Genomic DNA, 22407 nt, shown 5'->3' with positions numbered 1-22407 from the left:
AATAATAATAATAATAATAATTAATAATAATAATAATAATAATAATAATAATAATAATAATAATAATAATAATAATAATAATAATAATAATAATAATAGTAATAATAATAATAATAATAATACAAAACTAAAACAAATAGGGATGACCATGGCAATTGCTTCTAAGAAATGTATGGGATGAAATCTTCAGCACAATCTCCAAGACCAGAGTAATTTGCAAAAACTTGTTTTTACATTATTCATTGTCCTGACAGAGAGATCCAGACGGGTTTTATACAGCTCTGATGTGATTTATCCATCTATTCATCCAAGAATTATAACCTTCCTCATAACTTTTCTGTGGGAAATCCAGATTCAAGATAATCACCATTAAAGAAATCTCAAAGTTTTTTGATATTTTAAGATGGTTTTGGTTGGGAATTTTATTTTAGCAGTTTGTAAGACACGAAAGGCTGAGAAGTGCAAAAGACCAAAAAAGGCATCAAATCTTTAGCAAAAACTTAGATCCTATTTACCCCTGTAATCTTGTTTGGATTCCACTGCAGCTTCAGTTGCACTAAACACAAAAAACGGGCAAGAACTTCTTACTGGCTCAGCAATGCACTGGCCAAAACCGTGACACAAAAAATCCCCCCATGTTACAGAACCATGAAGAGCTTCTGACCAGTGTGGAAGACCAGAAAAATAACAGAGTTTTCCCCAGTAAACACAGCAATCACTTCAGCACTGCATGTGCATGGGCATTGTGATAATTGATAAAAGATTTGTGTTAATCACAAAAGCATTGGGGTTTGTATAAACCAGAATACTAAGCTCTGAAGTGAAGCATGGACACTAGATAAAGGAAATTATATGATAAAATCATTCTGTTTAAAATCACCTTGTTATGTTATATTATGCTGTATTATGTTACATTATATTATGTTATGTTATGTATTCCAAATAAGTTGTATTGGCTACCAGCTTGCAAAATCAGACTTCCAATAGCCCTTCCTGCTTTTGTCTGATCAATACAGCTTATCTCAAGGACCAGACTTCCAGAACTTCTCTGGTGGTTATCTACAAGGACCAGATGGCTATCTGTGACTGACTATCGCCCAGAGGCTTTGTGAATTTGTGTAAGGATGTTTATTCAACCACAACTGCTTATGACAACAAAAAAAACCCCAAAAATTATTGATTACAACGAGAAACCACAGTATAAGAAGAGGCTGCAAACCAAGGTTCGGTGGAGCGTGGAGTGGGCGGTGACCCCTCACGTTCCCCAGCCCGCTGCTTGCTCTTTCTATATCAAATAAAGCAATCTAAATTTTGCTGATTATCGAGACTTTCGTCTCTCATTTATTACAGTATGGACATCAAGAAGCAGTACTACTGATGTGTGTGCAGGGTACCTTGAGAAGAAGGTGAGCAGCACTGCATGACTTCACATGGTATAGCTTCAGTACAGCCTCTGCTTCTGTGCATTTGGTGGGATGAAGTTCTTCACAGCACAAACAAGTCTTGTTTTCATCCATATCCATCTTTAAGAAACAAAACTCCACTTTTTAATTGTTTTATGAAATACTTTTACCTGCATAATACAGAACCTGTCTTAAACTAAACAAACCCATGACCACAAAGCAGACTGAAAATACAGGATCATATAATTGAACAGTTTTGTATGCTAATGATTCCTGCATTATAAAGCAATACACTATACACTTCTTATTTGAGAGAAGGCATTATGGGTAATGCATTAACACATTTAAATACAACTTAGTTGTAATCAAAGCTGCACTGATTACGAAGCAATTTTATCACGTGTGTTCTTTACAATGCAAAACAGCCTAGAAATTATTTCTCAGACTGTTGTGTAAACCACTTTATATGAACGGTGCACATTTCCTATGGTTCAAGAATATATCTTGCCTTTCTATAGATAGAATGAAACCCAGAACTATCATTTGAACCCAGTCAAATTATTAGTAGCCATATCTGTAACCACTGTTGTTTGTAACTTTCCAATTAATCTTATCTTATTTTTTAAAGTAGAAATTCAATGTTTCCATACCTAGAAATAATTGTGGTTTTAGCTTTCAAATTCTAGAGTCACAATGTTGACACTCTTCCACCTACAGAACCCATGCTACAAAATAATTAAAGATTTCAGGAATGTATTTTTGCTATACCCTATATTGCCAACTATAGACACATCAGAAACTCCTGCAACATTTGGCCATCTCATCTGGAATATAATTATTAATTCTCGTGGCTTTGCTACAGTGATAGTGGGTGAATCTAGATTTGCCAAGGGTTTATAATCTTGGACTCTCGCTGCAATACACTCACTGGCATGTCAAGGAACCAACAAGAGCTTTCCTGAAAGGATAAAGGAATGAAAATAGGTATTCCAAGATCTTTCCCACAAAGATTAACTCACAAAGTCCCCCAAGCTTTTACACAATCATCTTCATCACCAAGTGACCCTGTATTGTATCCTTAAATTTCAATTAATCCATAGTTTCCAGTTCATGAACAGTGATTTTTCTGTGTCTCATGACAAATGAGAAAAATCTTTTACATTTTGCACTGCCGTGCACAGATTGTATCTTCCTCAAGTGGAAGTGTTCTGAAAATTTATTATGATTTGATCTATCTTATTTTTTCATCAGAGCTGCTGCTGTAAGGTATCACAAAATGGTCCTCACTAGGTCAGGCAAAACAGGAGGACTAAACTCACACACAGATGATAACAGACTGAACATTTTGTGGGGAGCTCACCATTACCCACACTCAGGCTTTTTTCAACAGTTTATATTTTTTACATTACTACAAAAATCCTTTATGCTAGTTCTTAAATTACTTGCAACACTGTATCAGGACATTTTGTGATGTCAGCACAGCAAGCTGAAATGCCATAATAAGAAGAAATCAGTGTAAATCAGTATGTGTGCTCACCAAATCGCATCTGGGTACCCTGGACACAAATTGAATGCCTTGATATCCAAGTATTAATCCAGTCACGTTCAGCATAACACTGATCACAGACAGCAGAACAAACAAGTTAACCTGGAACACCAAAACAAAGTTAACTGCAGTGGCCAGAGGCAGTCAACTCAAGGAACATATTACAGAGCAAATCCCACCCACAAACTGAAGCTGGGAACGACTCTGCTTTTTCAAAACTGCCCATGACTTCTGTGCTCCAAGACTTCTGTGTCTTATCCTATCCCCAAAATTCTTTGTCTTCTCTCTCCTTATTCCGCACTAGTTATGCAGAAATAAAATATATGCTACTATTGAAAATGCCAGTAGTAATAGTGCAAGCAAATAAAGGTTTTGCTGGAGTCCAAAGTATGATCTGCAATTTGCCCAACTTCCACTGTGTGTCATACTCTTCCACCAAGTTTAGCTCTCAAGACATTCAGAACAGTAAAGAAACCTGAAGAGGAAGAAACATCTTAAGCCAACATCCACTTTGCACATTTCCAAAATTATCTGGCAACACAAATAAATGAAAAATATTTGTCCCAGTACAGTGAGGATGGAAACAATTAAGAGACTTCAGTGGCATGATTTTATTTCCTCCTGGCTACTAAAACCAAAACATTTGTAAATCAGACAATACCTTCAGAATTATAAACCACCTGAAATGAAACAATGGCAAGAGTAATAAATACATGAAAAAAGGACGAGCAGAAGCAGTGGACAAAATGATGTCTTGCTTTCACATATGCCCTTACAGTATTATGTGCTTACATGACTTTGGGTATGGATTTTGAACATATGAATGAACCGTCCCTCTCCCTATTCATAATGACAAAAATATTCTGTACTTCAAGAGCAAGTACTGTGGGTAAGGCTACCACTTTAGAGACAAATAAAAATAAAATTCCTCCTTTGATCATTCAATTCTACAAAGCAAGTAACAGATTCATAATGTCCTAAAGCATCCTTCTTAATAATAATCTGCTCATTCAGGTTTCTTTGTATCAAAATGGTACAAATCAAAAAAACAGGACATGACAAAAAAAAAAGAGGAAGAAAAGGACACGATGAAGGACATTATTTCAGTTCTGCTCCAGACAGCTTTACAGAAGATCCAGCAACAAGGACTTCCTAAATACGCAAAGAACACCATAGCCTTCCAAATAAATTTAGCTGATGTACCATGGTTAACAACCTGGAATCTGAAGCAAAAATAGGTAACACAAATTATGCACAAACTATGTTCCCATTTTCTGAGGTTCAGGGAGATAATCCCCCATGAATGGACAAGAGCCAAAGAGCATTACTGTGCAAGCTAAATTCAATTACAACATTACTAGTTTGACCATATCATTTTCCCATAAGGTAGATTTTAACTCCAAACCCACCAGTAATTGATGTAGTTATTAGCAAATCTCTGAAGAGGACTGGGACTACTTTGTGTTAGACACATTAAGAACAAATTAATTTATAAATTATTAAGAGGAAGAATATTTTGTCCTAGCTTTGTACTAATCACAAAACCATAGATAAGTGGGTTTTAATTGCAGAATACACTCTAAGTGTAATTTGTTTTTCCATACACAGAATCTAATGTTTTTTAAAAAAATAACTCCCTGCTTAGCACATAAATGAATCAAACCCATTCCTTATGCTTTTGCCTAAATTCTCTTGTTTAGTCTTCTGACAAAAAACTACTTTGAGAAAAAAAATCGGTACACAAAGGTATTATATATAATGAAAACTTTTCAACTGGGTTCAACACAGGATGCTGACAATTAGGAATTGGCCAGTATTGTAAGTGAAATAGAAGCTGTTTCAATATAAAACATGTTTATAGCTCAAATCTCATTAAATTATATTAAGAAAATCAGGAGGTGTATTTGTTCTTTTTCAACTGATGAACAAATGAGAAAAGAAGTTACATAGCCAAAGTAAAGAAAGATTTAAAAAAACCCCAAAAAACCTAGCAAACTCACATTTAAGTTTTCTCCTTTGGTACAGAAACTGCAATAGAAACAATTCCATCTACAGCTATACAAAAAGTAACAGTTAAAATCCAGACTTCCAATCCAAAATTTTGAAAAATAAAAAAATCATTAATATTTTTCTAAAGAAATGTCAGAAATCAAAGAAAAAGAGGAAGAGAAGAAACATTATCATAAATATGTGAAACAAGGATGATAATTTCTGCATTGATGTTCTAATAAATTCTACCATGCGCAAGTATAACCTTGATCTGTTTTTTATTATGTGTATTTTTATTAAGTGTAGTTTTGACTGAATAATCCAATATTCAGAAAATCCTGCCAAATGAACAGAAGATAAGAATAATTCCTCTACATACAATCTAAAACACTACCATGATCTGAACCATAACCACAAAATTTTCTACCATACATCTGAGAGTGGACAAGGCATTGTATTTGACTGTCAAGAGAAAAAATCTTTTTTTCTTTCTCTTCCATCATTTTTGCACAATCACTGAGATTGGAAGGGACCTCTTGAGACCCTCTCAGTCTAATCTCCTGCTCAAGCAGGTGTCAAAACACAGCATCTGTAACCATAAAATCCCTTCCAACCCATATCATTCTATGATTTTTCTGACCTATAGAAAGTTGTTGAATATAATGTCCAGTTAGCTTTCAATATCTCTATAGGTAACTTACACCAGTTTTTGACCATTGTAACAGTAAAAGAGTTGTGTTCTGTGTTCAGATAGAATTTCCTGTTTTCTCAGTTCTGCTCACAATCTCTTGTCCTGGCAGTGGGGACTACTGAGAAAGGTCCAACTAGCTATTCTTCAGTCCCTCCCATCAGCTATTTATAGATATGCAGGAGTTTCCCACTGAGCCTCCTCTTCTCCAGGCTGAACAGCCACAGCTTTCACACCTCTCCAGGTGTGGGAAGGATCACATCTTTTGACCTGTTGGCAAGTCTCTGCCTAATCCAGCCTAGGATACCACTAGTCTTCCTTGCCAAAAGAACATTTCACTGTCTCATGGGCAGTTTGTTGTTCACTGGGATCCCCAGGATTTTCTCTGCAGAGCTGCTTTCCACCAAGCTTTTTCCCTCCTGTGTAATACGATAATTTCCCTGCACAGGCAGGACTTTGCATTCTCGAAGATAATTCTCTCAGTGCTATCTCCAGCCTGTAAAGGTCCTTCTGAATGGAAATATTTAGCATATCAGCCCATTCCTCCCAGGCTGGCATCACCTGAGCTGAGAGTGCACTCGGCTCCGCTGTGCAGAGCACTCACTTCAGTAATACTGGCTCCTCAGTTTCCACCCTTCAGGCCCACCCCTGGTCCTTGGCTGGCTCAGCTTTCACCAGTGATCACAACCTTCTGTGCCCACTTAGAGGCAGTCACTCACTGTCTAATCCAGCATGTATTCTGTTAGCTTATTTTATTACTTATATTCTCCTGCAGATGCATATTTAAACATCTTCTCCATCACTACTCACCTACAACTAAAAACGGGTTACACTTTAGCCCAATGACAGAAGATCCTATGCAGAGAAGTACTTCCCAATTTAGAAACAAACAGAAAGGCAAACATGGTATTTCAAAAACCCAAACAGATGTAACTGGTCTTGACTGCAGTTATAAAAATGGAAACAACTCAAATTATGGCTTTAGTTTGGCTCACAGCTTCATCTTCAAAGCATTAGATAGGCATGGACTGTGAACAGCTGCAGAAAGCCGTGAGGAACCCTTCATATGAATTAAACTGCATGAAAGTGAAGTGTATTCTATTCATATTTGCTAATGTCTCGAATGTATGATCCCTTTCAGGTAAAAAAAGTATCATCATGCCCTTGGAGGACACTAAGGAAGAAAAAATTTGCATGGTAAAGCTCTGACACTATCTTTCATTCTGCATAGGGAAGCTCCTCGTCCTGCTGCTGCTGCCAAGTATCTAATGCCAGAGAGGAACTGCTTTCACTTGAATATGCACATGCAGGACTCATGCACAAGCAGGCACTTAAATTAAAGAAAAAACAGTAGTTTCACAATCAGCAACTTTTGCATTCGTTTACAGCCTATGTATATTCTTCATAAAGATCCTGTAGAAAAGAGCATGTCTGTTTATTAATTGTCCACATGCACAGCAGCAATAGCAATACTTAAAACTCATAGGACCTTACTAGATTTCTGTCAGTTGTGAGAGCTATTTATTGTACCGTATGGAGACCCACAACACAGCTGTTAACAAAGGAAAGCCCCACAAGAAAAGACAATTTAATTAATTTAATTTAAAAAGTCATATTTCAAATGCAGCACTAAAACACTTCATGTATGAGAGAAAAGCTTTTTCAGCGTAAAAATGGCTGTAAACTTGTAATGGCTTTTCATACTCTCACACTTAAAAGCATATTTCTATTTGCTTATACTGACTTTAAAACCTTTGCATAATTACTGCTTGTTGACTTAATGCTGGAGTCTGGAGTCTGAGCAAAAAGGTTAACACAGAGCTATTTTACTTCTAAAATCCAGAGAAAAAAGATACTACTTCATTAATTCTCACAAGTCAAAATACTGCTTGTCATAAAACTCATGACTAGGGAGAGCTGTTTTTCAGGGTTAGAGACATGATATGGAACTTCTATTCACTGTTACTAGCAGAGCTAAAATTTAAGAACATTAGCAGAATGAAGTATCTTGATCTATACCTTAAATTTGAGTTGAATTCGTGAAAATTTGTCAAGGTGCAGATATCATAGCAGTAGTCAGCCCTAAGAAATCTTTATTTAAAGTGTTCTGGAATATATTTTTCTTTGGATAAAGATTTTCAATTAAATACAAGGTTTACCACAAATAAATTCTTCAAAACTTTCCAGGTTATAAATAAAGGCCGAATTCCATAAACTTTTCTGTTTTCAAAGTAAGATCTGTAAATATTTGTCATAAACTAAAAATACTAACATTTTAAAATTAAAAGTGTTTCAAATAAAAATTTCAAATCCTTATGTGAACACACTGTAAAATGTGAGAAGAATCCAAACCGAATGATTCATGCTGCACATGCAACTCTTTCCTGTTAAAACCCTCAAAGCTTTACATGAAAACAATGACATGTATGAACACAGAAGCTGCCATGCTAGCAAACAACAGAAGCATGCAGTATTTGATGCAGCCAAAAGCCAGAGCCACATTCAACAGCCTGCATGTGTTCTGTTGACTTCTTGATCCCATGCATTTTGCAGGTACCAAACTGCTCCCCAGTACTGGCAGCTGCAGCAGTTAAACTCTGCACAGCACAACAGGCCCGTGTCCTGTGGGATGCTGGCACTCCTTTCCCTTTCATTCAATCACAGCTAAGTCTCCTCTTCAGCAGCAGAACCCAAGCACCAAGCAGACACCAGAGAGATGCTTAACTTGAAGTCTTTGTTTCAGTTGGTGGAAAAAAACCCAAACTAACCAGAAACAAACACAACCAGAGAGTCACCTAAAAAAGCACTCTACAAGATTGCAACTCATTTGTGCACGACTGAAAGGAAAGGATGCTTCACTAGCTAACGGCATCTGCAAAGCATGTACAGCTCCTGGAAACTCCTGGGAATGCAATATAAACTCAAATTAGTCCAATCTGGCATACAAGGACAGAGGCTATAACACAAGCACAACCAGTGAAAGATGTGAGATGCCCTCAAAACATACACAACCAAACTAACAATGGAGAACTGATGTACTTTCTGAAAGAGCTTAGATTTCTTCAGGTAAAACTAAGATTTAATGTTGTGTGAAAGGAAGGAGCTTAGGAGCAAAGAGAAAAGAATCAGATTCTATTCATGGAAAGTAACATTGAGCCCAGAATGGTTCAGTCAATTTATCTTGGAGGGGCAGGTGATGGTGGTAGTGAGTTTCTCTTTTCCCATTAATACATTTGGATGGTCCTAAAGAAGAAACATATGATTCTTAACATCTCTAAGATCACTGAGTCCAGTGTTAACTCAGCATTACCTCAAAGAAAAATCAGTTTCAAAGCACAATCATTACAAGCTGATCTCCAAAACTGATTGAAAACCGACATCCAGAACAGAAAAAACACCTAAAACCAAGGAAGGATTTCAAAACCCAAACTTCTCAGCAGCTGTACTGCCCAAGGATAGGCCTCTCTTGCAAAAATGTCCTTCAAAATATATGATTGTAGCTTGATTTTGTTTTGCAGTACCCTGTCTCTCAGATATATTATTTATCTAATATCATCCCACACTGTTAATACAGCTGTAAAAGTGCACAGGAGGCAAACCCCAAATATGGCTCTCCATTTTATTTACTAAAAGGTCTTATAACAGCCATCCTTTTGTTGTTTTTTGACAGATGGTGCTACTAAAGGTCCACTATATCTGTAACTAATGTGTTTCCCTTCCTTTCTCCCCTCCAAGAAAAAACACAAGTGGCTGAAACACCACAGCCCATCCCCAGCTCCTTTCTCACAGCATTGCAGCCCTGTGCTTTCTGCAAGAATCAGCAGCACCAGAATCTTGCTGTAGCAGAAAAAATCCTACAGTCTAGTTGTTTTTCTCAATGACCAAGGCCTCGGATTGAAGTGGCAGCCATGACAGCCTGACCCTTCACAAAACCCAAACATAGAGAATGAGAAATCATCACTGGGAGTGCTAAGGCCTTACATAAGGAAATAAAAGGGAAGGACAGCCTCAACCGACAAAAGGATATGCTTTAATTCTGAATGAGTTTTTTAGTTTTGCTTATGAATGTCATAATTCTAAATCATGACTGTGTAATAATTCTCATTGCTGTGACATTTAGGAAGCTTGCTTTTAAAGTTCATGTAATTGTGCATTCTTTGTAACTCCCCAGAGAAAATGTTCAAGCTACTAGAGGGTAGACATAATAGATATTTAGCCCAACATAAATATGCTCACAGAAACTAACAATCTGTCCTTGAAAGACTGTAGCTAGTTTAAGGCATGATTTCCTTATCCTCAAGATAAGGGTAATGTTTAACGTTTATTTCCTTTCTCTTTTTATTTTTATAGATAGAATAGAATATTTCAGTTGGAAGGGACCTAGAACAATCATCTAGTTCAACTGCCTGACCACTTCAGGGCTCACCAAAAATCAAAGCCCAGTAGTAAGTGCATTGTTCAAATGCCTCTTAAAAACTGACAGCTTGGGGCATCAACCACATCTCTAGAAGCCTGTTCCAAGGTTTCACTGTTCTTTTAGCAGAAATGCTTCCCAATGTCAAGGCTGATCTAATCTGGCTATCAGAAGTCAGACCTCTATAGAACACACATACAAGTAAGAAAAAAAAAACCTAAACAGTTCCATAGAATCACATAATCACGGAATAATTGAGGCTGTAAGAGAGCTGAGGAAGACCCCCGTGTAACCTCCTGCTCAAAAGCAGGGTCAGCTATGAAATCATGGCAGGCTGCTCAGAGCTTTTATCATTTTCACATCAGAAGCTTTCCCACCTGCTGCACAATATCCCAGGGCAATCTCCTTCATCATGTGATCATCCTAAAGATCATTTGAAATAAAAGAAGGGATCAAAAAGAGTTCATGCTTTCTTCTTAAGTAAAATTAGGACAGGATGATAAGGTTTATGCAAAGGAGAATGTTAAAGAGTGAAAGAGCAAGAACATGCCATAGAAACAGCACAGTACCTAGGCAGTACCAGCATGGGATTACTGCACAAGCCTTAGGCAGTTTGAGACTGAGAGCATATACATTCATCTTGATGAAAATATGGCCATTCCATTGAGAGTCTACAATACCAGGCTCCTCTCTACATCCACAAAACTCCTAAAAATGTGCCTGTGTTAACCAATGGACACTGAGAAATAAAAATGGATGTTGGTAGTGGTGGTTGATAGCTAGCTGAACATGAGCCAGCAGTGTGCCCAGGTGGCCAAGAAGGCCCGTGGCATCCTGGGCTGTGTCAAGAACAGTGTGGCCAGCAGGATAAGGGCAGTGACCATGTCCCTGTACTGGGCACTGGGGAGGCCTCACCTCATGTCTGTGCTCTGTTCTGGGCCCCTCACTTTAAAAGGGACATTGAGGGGCTGGAGCCTGTCCAGCAAAGGGCAGCGAGGCTCCAGAAAGGACTAAAGAACCTGTCTCATGAGGGACACCTGGGGGAGCTGGGGTTGTTTAGTCTCAAGAAAAGGAGCCTTGGGGGGGACCTCATTGCTTTTTGCAACTTCCTGAAAGGAGGCTGTGGTGAGTCAGGGGCCCATATCCACTACAGTGCCTGCAGTGAGAGGACAAGAGGAAATTGCCTGAAGATTCAGTTTAGATACTGCAAAAAAATTGTAACTGCTAGGGTGGTCATGCACTGGAATAAGGTGCACCAGGAAGGTGGTGGAGTCACCATCCCTGGAGGTGCTCAAGAGGCATCTGCATCTCATGTTCAGTGATGTGGTTTAGGGGTTTTGGGCAGTGCTGGGTTGATGGTTGGACTTGGTGATATTAAACCTCTCTTCCAACCTTGGTGAATCTACAATTCTATGATTCTATCCACAGCTCACACATCTAATCCTTGGTACTCCTCACTGATACCCAGTGGATCCCAAAGAAGTGCTGCAGAAAATTGAAAAAATTGCCTTGGCCCGAAAAAAGTCTTTGGAAGTGACAATAAGGCAAAAAATTCCAAACAAATGAACAAAAACAAAAAAAACCCCAAATAAACAAAAAAAACAACAAAAAAACCCCGAAAAAACTCCCTAAACCCACACACAAACAAAAGCAACTCCAAAACTTTTTAAAATCCCAACTCTGAGACATTAAGATCCACACAGCTTCAGATTTCACTTACAAGTAGAAACAGCTTACATATCCTGCACATCAATCTGCTTCTCTTACAGCAATGCAATGTCAGCTGTATATGAAACTAGCACTGGGTCCTGCTGTAAGGCGTTAAGTTAGCTCTCAAACCCATTGTCAAAAACTAAACCACTACAACTACTCTGAGATTTAAAACCACCTCCTTCATTTCAGTTTAAGCTGCACTGCCTTGAAGAACTAAATTACTTATTATAAGTCAGCATTTTCTTATAACATAGAAAAACATAAAATGTGCACTTTAAATAACATTAACAATTCTTCCAGACATGGTCCACTCTTCCCCTTACTGGGGACTTCATTCATGCAGGAAAGAATATCGCCTTTCATGGTCTTTGACTTCTCTTTAAATAATTATGATTCTACAGTTTGAAAAGAAAGACTTGACATTATTTTTTTAAAAGGAGAAAGGGATGATTATTTTTTACCAATGACTCTTAAATTAGGATCATTTTTTATAATTTCCTTACACACTTTAATCCATACTTACCAAAAGCAGCATCGGCCTCTTCCATGTTGTTAACCCTAAGATTCCGCATAAGATTGCCTACAACATCAAAAAACACAGTGTCACCAAGAAGCAAAGAACTGTTCACAAAATGCCATTTGCTTTATTTTTATTAGAGTACTTTGGAACACTACAGCTGTGCAGATTCGAAGATGCACTTTAAAGCAGAGAATACCTGTCCTGATGAGGTTCTTCGCTCCTAAGAGCATCCTTTGAAATAACAATCAAATTAAATCTGCTTGCTTCTTATTTTTTCCTCCCAGAAAACATGCATGGGGACGAGTAGTATGTCAACAGTTCCAACCTCCATATTTGCCCTAAATAATTGTTTTCAGCCAATTGAGTACTTGTTCTCTGCAACATGGCTAGGCAAATCTAAAAACTGTCCTTTTCATCTCCTCTCTCCATCACCATCTCAACACTTCATTAAGTAGCTACTTTTTTCTTCCCTTTTGCTGACTTCTGACCATTTCAGTGAGCTAAAACCCAGAGCATGAACCCTACCAAAATCAATAAAGAGCACCAGCACTACCTCCCTGAAATATTTGGCTATTTAATTAGATGAATGCCAGTATCAGTGCAAGGAAAGAAGTTAAAATAAAAGCACATTCTTCTGCAACAGCAGTTGTTAGACCAAACTTGCTGAATCACAGAACTGAACCCTATGATACTTTCTTTACCTTGCAGGGCAAAACAGTTAAGAAACAATAAAGAATTGCTGTAGAACTGAAACAGACAGCACACCTGAATACTTTCTCACAGAAAAACGGGAACCCTATAAAGAAATGCAAATAAATTTCTCAGCACGTCCCATAAATCAGTAACTTTACTTTTAACTCATTGGACTTTGTGACTAAGCCAGCAGACACCAAGCTCCTACCCTAAAAAGAAACAGGAAGACTGGAACAAGCAGGAAGTAATCCACTAGTATTTTTAATAAATCCCTTCTGTAACTTCATTCACTTGACATGATCAATCTAATCTAGCGTAACACACATATATGACTTGGCCAAGACACCTACTGATATCATCACTGGTGTTGCAAAACCACATACATAACTGCAGTTTCATAACAAAGTATTTTTTGAATTCTCTGACTGCAAAATGACACATGATTTTATAACAAAGCAATAGTGTTGTAAATGGTTAGGTTTTTTTTTCCCTTAAGGACAACAAATTTATATCATTACCTCTGTTAAAGATAAGAAAAGAAAGTCTTTCTCAAAATTTTCCTGACACGCCCCTCACAAGTCAGCATGCCACATCCATAATGAAAAGAAAACCAGACCAAAAAGCACCCAACCAGACACATCAGTCAGCTTTAAATGGCATCTGCTTTTCCAGGTTCCTTCTGGGCTAAAATTTCCACTTATATTTTTATAACCAAATGGTATTTTGTTAACTGTTCTGAGTGTACTGTTGCTTCAGAAATATAATTTTAAAACCCCAAACAAAACCAGCACCCTTCTTGATTATTAAAAATACTGAATACTTCTATTTTACACATGCAATTTTAAAGCATTTTAAAAGCATAAACATGATTCTGTATGCAGAATTCGAAGAAAGTCCATTGGTTACATATATTTAAGTTTCTTTTAACCTAGAGTAAGAAAGAAAAAAAAAAAGAAAAAAAAAGAAAGGTTAAAGATCACAAGAGAGATACCAAACACAGACATATGGATGGTCTGGATTTCCCTTCACACCCCAAGGACTGTGTACTTTCAAGGATGAACACCACATTGTAGAGATAAACAGGAGTTACGTGATCCCCAAGCTACTGCATTGAGCTCATTTCCACAAGTGGTGAACAACACTGGCAATTTAATTGAAATGCTTAAAGTGAGGGATAATATCAAGGGATAATGCCCCTGATACTATTCACATAGGCAGCAGGAGCTGAGTGCGCCATCCCACGACTTGCTGACTGCTGGAGGGCTCACAAACTGGGACCGATTAATCCGACTCTCCTACACTTAATAACTTCTGTTTGCTACTGCCTAGCTTCTAAAATACAAACTAAAGCTGTGGTTTAAAGCAGAACCCAAAAGGAGATGGAATAACTTCTCTCAGTACTTCTTAAAAAACTGTCATAAGTCCATCCATTTTTTCCCCATGAACATTGATGATTTATCTCTACATTATGCCTACGACTAAAGGCACAAAGAACAAACATGCAACATCTAGATACACAACTTTTTAAAATACTGTATCTGATAGGGCAAAATAACCCAGTACTTTTTTTATTTTTATTTTTTTCAAAAATGCACGTCAGGAAATAAATCCCGTATTTGCTTGTCTCGACGTTTGTTACCCCGCTGGGGTCCCGCAGACATCCTACAAAACTGTCGGCAAAAAGCCGTTACCCCGTTACGCGGAGGCTGCTCCCAACGGATGGCGGAGGAGCGGGATCACGCATCCCTCGGGACAGCCACCCCCACGCGCGCACGGCCGGACCCCGGCATGGCGCTTCCCGGCCCGCGGCCGCCACTTACCGCGGAGCCGGCCCAGAGGGGACACGCGTTCTTCACCTGCGGGGCGCTGCTCAGCCACAGCGCCCCGAAGCCCAGCGCCACCAGGGCGCAGCCCAGGCCGGTCTGCAGCAGCCCCAGCCCGAGCAGCGAGCGGAAGGGCAGCGAGGGACACGGGCGGCACGGGGGGAGCGGGCGGCGGCGCGGCGGCGCGCCCGGGCGGAGGGGCAGCGGCGAGAGGCCGGCGGCCGCGGTGGACAGCGAGCCCGCCGCCGCCTGGGGCAGCGGGACGAGTCCCTGGAGAGGGCAGCAGGACCCCGGCAGCACCATCGGCGGGGACACGGGGGGTGCCGGTGGCGGCTCTCGGCGGGCGGCCGCTACGGACGGCGGGCCGGGCCGGGTGGGGCCGCCCCGCTGCCGCCCCCGTGCCGGCCCCCTCGGGCGCCGACTTCCTGCGGCGCTGCCACCGCTTCGCCTCCCTTCCCGGCGCCGCTCCGCTCCGCTCCCCTGCGGGGTACACGGGCCCCGGCCGCGCCCTCCGCGCCAGGCGGGGCCGGGACCATCCCCTCAGGCGGCGCCGAGGCCGGCGCAAGGTGCTTCGCCGGAGCTCGGACGCCCTCCTCGAGTGTCCTGGACCCTGAGCCATCCTTCCCGTCCCGCGTCTCTCCGCTAATGTTGCTGCAGCCGCTTTGAAACAGCTTTGGTGGGGTTTACCCCTTCTCTTGTTCCTGTGCTCCCTCCCTTGCCCTTCTCCTTTTCCCTTTTATCCCTGGTCACTGTTGATACCGAGCACTATGCGTGAAGTTTTAAAATAACTCTTTACTGGAGGAGGGTGCGGGACGCCACTGGATTTCATTTCGCGTCATTGGCGCCCAGCCTGACCGGAGGACGAGGTCTGGCAGACAGCACGACGCGTCTTGTATGTGCATGAGCGTGCCTGGGTGCTTGCCCATGCCATGTTGTCTGAGACAAGGGCAGAGGAATCTTTACTCTCTCTCCCCTCTCCCTACCCACTCTCCCTCAGTACTCTTCCTCTTTGTTTTCCCTGGAAAATCTTGCCGTGACCAAGATCTGTCCTTCTCCACTTGGTGCACTCCAAGGAAGGAGGCTCTGGAATTTATTTCAGCCGTGTGTTCTGCTCTCCAGCTCAGTCAAAGCAATTTTATCCCTGTTTGGCTTGTCTGGACATGGCTTCAAGAAATATGAAAAATACAGCTTTTGGTGCTTTAGGAAAATAAGGCATGTTAGAAAGAGTCGTTGGCTCAGATAATAGCCATAGATCCTTTTCAGAGAAAGGTGCAGGGGTCACTTTTGGAGTTACGCCCTTGTTGCATCTCTTTGTTTGTTTATTTTAAACCAAAATATTCAGGATTTAGAGCACTCCTTACCAATAAAAAAATTCACAGAGTCGCTTAACATCCTGAGTTGGAAGGGACCCACAAGGATCATTGAGTCCAACGCCTGGCTTTCCACAGGACATCTGGAACAGTCACACCATGTGCTCGAATGTGTTGTTCAAATGCTCCTTGAGCTCTGTCAGGCTGGTGCTGACCAGCGGGAAGTGGTGACCACTTCCCTGGGGAGCCTCTTCCAGTGCCTGTCCCCTTTGTGTGCAAGTAGCATGTTTTCCATTCCTACTTTTCCACTAAAGTGAAGTTATTTAAGATTTGTACTGACTTGCTCTCCTTTATCACTCTCTACACAGTTCATGACATATCTTAACTCTTTAATGTTATTCTTTACTCTGATTTAACCTGGCTTATTTTTAAAATATTTTCTCTAACAGAGGGAAGCAATATTTATAGTACATCAAATCACTGTTAGTAATTCTATGTACTCTGACTAGACTTACTTGTCAGTTGGTCTGTTTGTGTCATCATCACTAAGATACTGATATACGGCTAGTAAAAATCAACTTCGGTATTTTTAATAGTGAGAGTCCGTGGCAGTGGTGTTTATTTCTCCTTAAACATGAAGAAATATACATGTTCAACTTCAGTGAAGAAGTTATGTTCATACTATCCAAAAATTTGGAATTTTATTAAGAAAAAGAGTTATCAGAAGAAATCTTGCACTAAACACTGCATCTGAGCAGGATTTTGTCCACCTTATTCATATGCAGATAATGTTGACATCTATAAAAGCCAGAGTGGGCCCTAAGTTGTTCTTTTTTTTGTTTACTCAGAACACTGCCTCTAAGACCCTATGAAACCTTTTAGCCAGCTCTGGTACGAAGGGGGTAATGGCAGCTTGCTTTCCTCTAGCATGCTCCTTGTTCCTGTTAACATCAAGGTGTTATTGTTGCCTCTGAGCATGTAAAACACACTACCATTCAGTAGGGATAATATAATATTTTTCTGGAGCTTCTACCTATGCTTTTAAATAGAATCTGAAAATAAAATACAAGAAAAAGTCATTGAATATCAGTTAAGTTCTACTTTCACCGAAGATCTCATTTTTGAGGATATTTAAGCACTTGGCTGCAGCACCTTATTTTGAATGCCACAGATGCCAAGTGTCTCTGAAAATATGTCCTTTGGGATCACATTAATACTTCTGAACAAGTCCAGAGCTGTGAAGTAGCCAGCAGACAGGTGCTTTTTTTTTCTGCACTGCAGTTCACCCTTCTGCAATTGCTTACCTGTCTCCACTGACTACCGATAAAAGTGAACCTTCTGCTCTGGAGTTTCGCCATTGGGTGGATTGCCTGCCAAAACAGCGTGGTTTAGGAGTAGCTCTTTCACGATCTAGCCTAATTGACTTGAAAAGTTACTCTATTTATTGCTGTCACCCTACCAGGAATTGGAAACACCTCTTTACAAACATGCTTACTTGATATCAAGTTTACTGCCTCAGTTGTGTTTCTTTTTGAGCTACCTGTATCAGCAGAGGAAAACGAATGTTTTCCTTTTCTTACTTTCCTAGATGATTTTCACTTAAGTCCCTGGGGTTTCTGTGAAATCTAACCCATTCTGTAGAGCTGCCAGTATTTCAACACCTGAGATTCCAATATCTGAGTATCTTAGTTCCTTACTGTGTGCAGAAGATAGATTCGAGGCATTATTTTTGTTATGGAGACAATAGTCAATTTTTTAGTGGTATATGCTTCTATTAGTGCTTCTATACCCTTCCTGAGAAAGTTTTTTATGGAAAGGGAGATAAAGTACTGGAGTCATCTGCCCAGGGATGTGGTGGAGTCACCATTCCTGGATGTGTTTAAAAAAAGATTGGATGTGGCACTCAGTGCCACGATTTAGTTGAGGTGTTAGGGCATGGGTTTGACTCGATGATCTTAAAGGTTTCTTCCAACCTATTGATTCTGTGATTCTGATTGTGGCTTTCTTCTTCTGTAGCTGTAATTTACCTAGCAAAAAAAATCCTTTTTCTCTTTTAAAAGTTTCTCTCTTTCTTACATGAAAAAACTTTCTATCAAGAAGGTCACTGGCCAGCTCCTGAGTCAGGGGCTCAACTGAGAAAAGTCTTCAATGAAAAGTGAAGCTCTTCAAGAAGCCTCAAAACCACCATTCTCTTTTGCCAGAGCAAATCTTCTCTGGGAGCGTTCTGTGACCAGCCACGGAGCTCTAATTATCCCTATACAGTTGTGTTTGGATACAGAGAAGTTGTGCTCTGAAGCTTCCTGGCCTGTTTTCACAGAAACCTTTCTGACCAGGTATCTGCAGGGCCCCTTCTGTCCCCTTGGCTGCCGATGAAATGCAATGCAGGGAGCAGCATGGTCATGCCATCTGGGCACAGGCACAAGCAGCCTTGATTTTGCACATTCTCCTTTGTGAATTAAATGCTCCTTCTCCAGGCTTTTTTGGAAACACTTCCATTGCTGTGGCTGCAGTAGTAATTCCTGTGGGAGGAGGGACTCCCAATATCATTCTAGATCTCTAGGGCCCTTGGCTGATGAGCATGTGTAGGATCAAGGAAAGATAGTAAGAGAAGGGAGAGAAAGCAGAACCCAGAGACTTTATCAGGGATATAGCAATTTATTTCATTTTTCTTTAATAAGGACTTTAGCAGGACTGCAGCCCTGCTACTTCTGCTGATTGGGTGGCCTCTTGCAGGGCTGGGGAGAGTCCAGATGGTTGTCAGCCCTCCTCCTTGTGGAACGCTGAGGCCTCCTGGGCAAGGGGTCCCTACCCTGGCTGGGAGTGGAGGGGCTATGGTTGTCACCTTGGGCAGAGGGACGTGTCACTGCTGCTGGCTCCAGCTCCTCTTGCTCTGCAGTGGTGGGAGCAGATGGGTGGAGGGTGTGGAGGACAGCTTCTGATATGTTGGGTTGGTCCTCCATGCTGGACCCTGCAGGGATGCTGGTAGGGGCTGCCTGTGGGGAAGGATTATCCTCCTGAGGGCTGGTGGAGATGGCCACAGTGCTGTTGTCTTCCTCCCTGCCAGGTTCCTCTGCCACTGCCTCCTCCCCCAGCTCCTCCTGCTCTGCAGTGGTGGAAACAAATGGGCGAAGGGTGTGGCGGACGGCTTCCAATGTGCTGGGTTGGTGCTCCTCACTGGCACTGCTGGCAGGGGTTGCGTGGGGAGCTGTAGTATCTGTCTGAAATCTGCTGGAGATGGCCATAGGATTGTTCTGTGTGTCAGGACGGAAGTGTATCAGCCTTTGGGCCTCTTGTGTGCACTCATTCACAATGATGCTGATGAGGCCATTGATTAGAGGCTCTGTATGTTCCTCAAGGAAGTCCTGCAGCACATGGACCAAGACATTCCTAGCTGGACCACAGATGGACACGGCATGTAGGATGATGCTCTCTGCAATCCTTGCCATCCACCACCTAGTCCCATACTTTGCCTCCAGCTCCTGGCGTAGCCAGGGCACGACAGGGTCAAGGAGATGCTCTTCTCTTTGGAAGAGTTCTGCCCACACTCTAGGCAGGAGGCCACCCACAGGCTCGTTTCCTGCACCCCCACGCTCTGCTGTGGATAGTATCCCCCGTGGAGCACGTGAAGGGGACTCCACAAATGGACTGTTTTTAACCAGCTGTCCTAGAGTTATTCCTGTCCAGCTGCTGCCATTTGCTGACTCTTCAGAACTTGTGAAGACACAGTCTATATAGCTGTCTGTCTGCACAGAAAACCTGACAGCATCTATGAGTTCTCTGCAGAGTGGGCACACTCTTTGCATCTCTGCCCAACGCATAATGCAGGCCAGGCAGAACTGATGGAAACAAGGCATCACGTAAGCGAGGTCATCTCGAGCATCACGGCAGATGGGGCAGTTCCACTCTGTTTCCGTGGTCCTGTCTATGCTTTCTGGCAGTCTGGATCGAATTAAGAATGACAAGATGCTCCCCATCGCTGGTGCTGGCACTCCCAAAAGATGTCACACACTGCAAAATGGGGATGCCCTGGTCATGAGTTGTCCTGGAGAGGGGGAGGAAGAAATGGTCAAGTCCCTCAAGAGGGACCCTCCCAATTCCCCAAGCCTGAGAACTCATTCTGTGGCCACTCCAGGGGGACATTTCCTTGCAAAACGCACCTCTACAGTGCCCAGCTGCCTGAGCCCGGCAGGGCTGGGGAAACACTACTGAGGGCTCCTGGATGAGTACTGAGAGCTGCCAGTGGCAGCATGCAGCAGTGGAAAAAGCCTGTCTTGACCCTCCAGACCTCGTGGATGTGTTCAACAGGAGTCCAGGTGTAATGCAGATTAGGCCAGGCTCTGGCAGCACCCACTAAATATATACAGTAAGGGACACAAGGAGGCAATCCAACATGGTGATGTCACAGTCCACTACCAGTGATCTGCTTCTACTACCCTGTAACATCACAATGGGATATCTACCTCCATGGTATTCAGACCAACACAGTCTGAAGGTGCTGTCCATGGGTGTCCCAGTAATACCCCATGTCCTGGGGTACAATGCAAAAATGTGTATTCTATCACCATCTGTTAAAATGTGGGAGGGGTGGTGATCCTTATCTCTGTGGGAGATATCCTCTGCTGATGTGCCATCTGATAAGATCGGGGGATGATCATCGTTATCTATTCACAACCCATCCTTCCTCCAGAAAATGTATTCCGTTGATGGGCCATTAAGTCCTATTGTGTGACTGATAAGATTACATCATCCCATTGGCAGATGCCCCAACCAGGGGCAGGAGCCAAGCCTTTCCTACCTAGATAAAAAACTGGGGTTTGGGACCCGAGGGCAGACCTTTCTACTGGATCCCAGAGGAAAGTCGGACCTTTTCCACATCATCGCTGGATCTTCGGAGGAAAACTGCACCTTCTACAGGAGCACTGCTTCAACAGAACCACATCCGTCATCCAGGAGGACTGCAGCCACCATTTATACGGACTGCTACCAACACCCTGACTGACAGGGTGTCAGGTTGTATTTCTGACTGTGTTGGTGGTTGTTTCTTTTATACTATTGCATGTATTTTATTTTTTCTCTTTTCTCCTATTAAATTGTATTACTGACTTGGAGTCTCGCACTGGTTTTACTTTCAAACCAACACATTAATTGGCGCCCAACGTGGGGCACGAAGGGTACTGAGAAAAGTCAGTATTACAATTTTGTTTTCACCATGATTCTCAACATGCTTACATGGGTTTTATATCTTGCTCTCTATATTTTTCCACACATGGGGAACTATCTGCCAGCTGTAATGCTCCTGTGTAGACCAGGATATGGTATAAAAATTGCTTTACTGGCCTATTATGTCTACTGCATGATAACCTCTGAGGCAATGAACATAATCTGGAATATATACTCGACTTTGTTTGCTTGTCCTAGTATAGGTTGCTACATCCGGGGTTTTAACAATCACACCCAGCCCTTGGGGGGAGGGGTAAAGGATGATTTTTTCCAATCTTTCCGGCCTGATACAATAGTTTTTGGAAATGTTGAGTTCCCGCTGGATGCTAAGGACAGCATAATATTGTTGTTAGTTCTCCTTTGTCTCCTCTGCACAGCCTTTACAGCCTACAACATGCTTAGAAACAAAACACTACATGGCGTATTGATGCGTATTCTTGAGGAAGAGGAAAAAAGAAACAAATCAACTTCGTCCACGACTGCACAGACTGCCACAAAGGAGGAAAAAGCCAAAAGCAAAGCAACAGTGTCCATGTCTACACAGACTGCCACAGAGGAGAAAAAAGACAGAAGCACCATCAGCATCTCCACACAAACCATCACTGAGCCAGAACAGCCTAGACCAGTAGCAGTTGCCCCCGTTCAGAAGAAGAAATCAAAGAGCAAATCAGTTCACATAGTGACTGACGAGGACGTGGCAGGACCTTCGCACCCAGCGGAAGTGACAGAGCCAGAAATCATCACTCGCTCTCTATCCCTGGGTGAGCTGCGTGACCTGCGGAGGGAATTCACCCGCCAGACAAATGAGTCCATCTTGACCTGGCTGCTCCGCATCTGGGACGCTGCAGCCAATGACACCATTCTGGATGGATGTGAGGCCAGGCAACTGGGATCTCTGTCCCGGGATGTGGTCATTGACCAGGGGATTGGGAGAACCCAAGAAACTCTCAGCCTCTGGCGGTGACTGCTGACAAGTGTGAAGGACAGATACCTTTGTAAAGAAGATCTTCAGGTGCACCAAGGAAAATGGAGCACAATAGAACAAGGTATCCGATGCCTGAGGGAATTGGCCGTGCTGGAGATCATTT

General features: G+C 41.8%; 2 protein-coding genes across 2 annotated transcripts in view; both read right to left on the bottom strand.

The window, feature by feature from the left end:
* ENTREP1 (endosomal transmembrane epsin interactor 1) overlaps positions 1-14892 on the bottom strand; it is a 28024-nt gene extending 13132 nt beyond the window's left edge. The window contains exons 1-4 of the mRNA XM_014894023.2: positions 14787-14892; positions 12277-12333; positions 2941-3051; positions 1395-1523 (exon numbers count right to left, since the gene is read on the bottom strand). Of these exons, the coding sequence (XP_014749509.1) occupies positions 1395-1523; positions 2941-3051; positions 12277-12288 (252 nt within the window). The 5' untranslated portion in view covers positions 12289-12333; positions 14787-14892. The remainder of the gene's footprint in view (positions 1-1394; positions 1524-2940; positions 3052-12276; positions 12334-14786) is intronic.
* A 3909-nt stretch (positions 14893-18801) lies between these two features.
* LOC148219749 (uncharacterized) lies at positions 18802-20073 on the bottom strand. Its single transcript, XM_088157001.1, has one exon. The coding sequence runs from the start codon at positions 20071-20073 to the stop codon at positions 18802-18804; it is 1272 nt and encodes a 423-aa protein (XP_088013127.1).
* Between the last annotated feature and the right edge of the window lie 2334 nt (positions 20074-22407).

The sequence above is a fragment of the Sturnus vulgaris genome, chromosome Z, assembly GCF_052056855.1.
Source record: "Sturnus vulgaris isolate bStuVul1 chromosome Z, bStuVul1.hap1, whole genome shotgun sequence".
In the NCBI taxonomy this organism is placed as follows: domain Eukaryota; kingdom Metazoa; phylum Chordata; class Aves; order Passeriformes; family Sturnidae; genus Sturnus; species Sturnus vulgaris.
This window is presented reverse-complemented; position numbering and strand designations above follow the sequence as displayed.

Bases quoted from the DNA above. Each gene is read 5' to 3' on its own strand.
- LOC148219749 (XM_088157001.1), bottom strand. From the start codon at position 20,073: ATGGGGAGCATCTTGTCATTCTTAATTCGATCCAGACTGCCAGAAAGC.